We start from the raw sequence: 2335 nt of genomic DNA, 5'->3' as shown, positions 1-2335 counted from the left end.
ACTATACGCCTCGTTGGATTTGAATTAACACACGATGTCGCTTATTGACACTTTATACTGCTGATTTTCCTTAGCGTACATCTTGTCAATTGAGTTTGGACTCTCTCGGATCATTTATGGTGTTAGCGGTTTGAAACGGTGGTCTTTAGTCTTCAAGAAAGGAAGCTTTCGTTCTCACTGGTGAATACTGGAGGGTTTAATTTCTGGCCGTGGATACCTGAGTCTTTTTGAACGTACTTGCCTCACTACTGGAGCGAGTTGCAGTGTGGGAGGTGGGAAAAAACCTTCGCTTCATCATCTTCGACATTTCGGGAAAATTGATTGGAACTATCTATATAAATATTTAAAAGATAGTGTAAAAGCAAGGATTAAAAAAGAACATTTTCGAAAGGAACGCAAAGATGCTTTTTATTAATTGCCTATCTATTTAAAGAGGTATATATAAAACTGTGTTTTTATCCTACAATTTATAATCGCCTTGGATCCACCTGTTGACCATGTCAAGCGAGTTTTTTGGTTTGTCATGCGGAACCATATGCCCAGCATCAAAGACTCTTAGGAATGTAAATTTGTCATAGTTTTTGACATTTCCGGCATGCTCACCATCTACTTCCCATTTTCTAATTGGTGCTTTGGCATATCCCTGTGCGCCACTCCATTGTAGCCTGTCAGTCCAAGCCTGGTTTCCCAACCAGTTACAAATAAAATCTTTATCACCGGCGTAAATCAATACAGGGACGCCCTTTTCCAAAACATCAATTACCTTTTTGTAGTATGGCTTCATCCAGTCACCAGAGTACAAAAAGTTTGCGTAGATACCAGCATCGCAGGACTCATGACCTGAGACTTCAGCGCCCACTGCCTCCAAAACTTCGGGCTTGTTCAAGTACTTGTCGATATACTCAAGACTCTCATAGCACAATTGCGAACCATCACACTTGAGTCTAACATCGTACATGTTGTAACCAGCCCTTTGATAAGGTCCCATCTGAGCCTCGTTACAGAAAACAGTGGCAGGGAAGCATGACCAAACAGACTCAGTGTCATAGCACTGCTTGATAAGTGCTAAACAGAGAGGTTTTGTGGAATCCATGATTTGACACTGTTGAGGGTCAACAACGGCTTCTGAACCACCTTCGCCACAAGCCATTGGTTGGAAGTACTCGTATTGGACTAAAGTGTCCGTCAAACCGTTTCCAATCAAAACGGAGGTCAAGTTGAAAGAGCGCTCTGGGTGACTCATGATTTCACTTGCGTAAACGGGTGCAAAGTGGCCACCATAGGATTCAGCGGCAATGTGGAAATCCAACTTGGCATATTGTGGGAATTGTTTGAAAAATAATTCCAAAAAGGCATAGACATCTTCACCTGCAGCCATAGTGTTTGAAACAGGCTTCTCTGTATAAGAGTAGCCTGTGTTTGCTGGCTGATCCAAGAATATGACAGTTGCATTATTGTTCCAAGCATATGGGTTATGAACTGGTTGTATATCCTTGTTGATTGATGCTGGTCCCAACTCAAAAAACAACCCCATAGATGATGAGCAACCTGGACCACCATTCAACCACAAAATAACTGGGTCATTCTTTGGGTCATTTCGACTTTCAAATGCCCAAAAGAAAAAATGCTTCTTCCCGTCCTCAATGTCCAAGTATCCGGAATATTGTTTAACAGTGTCAAGTCCCAAGCTGGACGGGTCCTTGACCCTCAATTGGTGGTTTGGTAAAGCTTTATCTGTAACGTGGAAATCAAACTCCTGCTTTGTAATTTTGGAAAATCCGCCGGTTGATTTCAAAGCTTTAAAAGCGTTCGAGTTGAATACGAATTGACTCCATAACTTTTTTGTCTCTTGGGTCAAAGTACTTAATGGTTCGTTGAAATATCTCGAGGCTTTCAAGAACAAGTGGCCGTCAGGATCGTCCAAGATTGGTAATGTCAATGGTTGCTGTAACCCGGATGTGATTCCAAATACAGCTAAAGCAGCTGCAGCAACGTTGAAGAGTTTCATGTTTTTACTAGCGTAAAACTCCTTACTTCTTGTTCTCTATCCAAAGGAAATTGTTTTCTTTATATATACAATGCCACCGAGATGTAAGGCACAAGAAGAAGTGCGGATTTCCTTTTTGTGGTACAATGGAACGCGGATAAAATATACCCCAATAAGCCGCACTGCCATACCGGAGAATGAATACATAATCTGTCATATGAATTCTTGCAGATGTCTAAAAGCAAAATCACCTGCAACTTTATCTTCCTGTCATCCCATTACATACCCAGATGCTTCCGTATATAGACGCAATTGAAGAGAATTACTTCCGGCTACCTCTGCCTATGT

General features: G+C 41.5%; 1 protein-coding gene across 1 annotated transcript; it reads right to left on the bottom strand. All coding sequences in view use genetic code 12, as the record gives it.

Moving 5' to 3' along the window:
- Window positions 1–460: 460 nt before the first annotated feature.
- CPAR2_407990 (uncharacterized protein) lies at window positions 461–2008 on the bottom strand (the record flags this gene model as incomplete). Its single annotated transcript, XM_036811750.1, has 1 exon — window positions 461–2008. One exon carries the CDS (start codon window positions 2006–2008, stop codon window positions 461–463), a length of 1548 nt encoding a protein of 515 aa, XP_036668156.1.
- Between the last annotated feature and the right edge of the window lie 327 nt (window positions 2009–2335).

Source organism: Candida parapsilosis, contig 006372 (genome assembly GCF_000182765.1).
Source record: "Candida parapsilosis strain CDC317 annotated contig 006372".
Lineage (NCBI taxonomy): Eukaryota > Fungi > Ascomycota > Pichiomycetes > Serinales > Debaryomycetaceae > Lodderomyces > Lodderomyces parapsilosis.
This window is presented reverse-complemented; position numbering and strand designations above follow the sequence as displayed.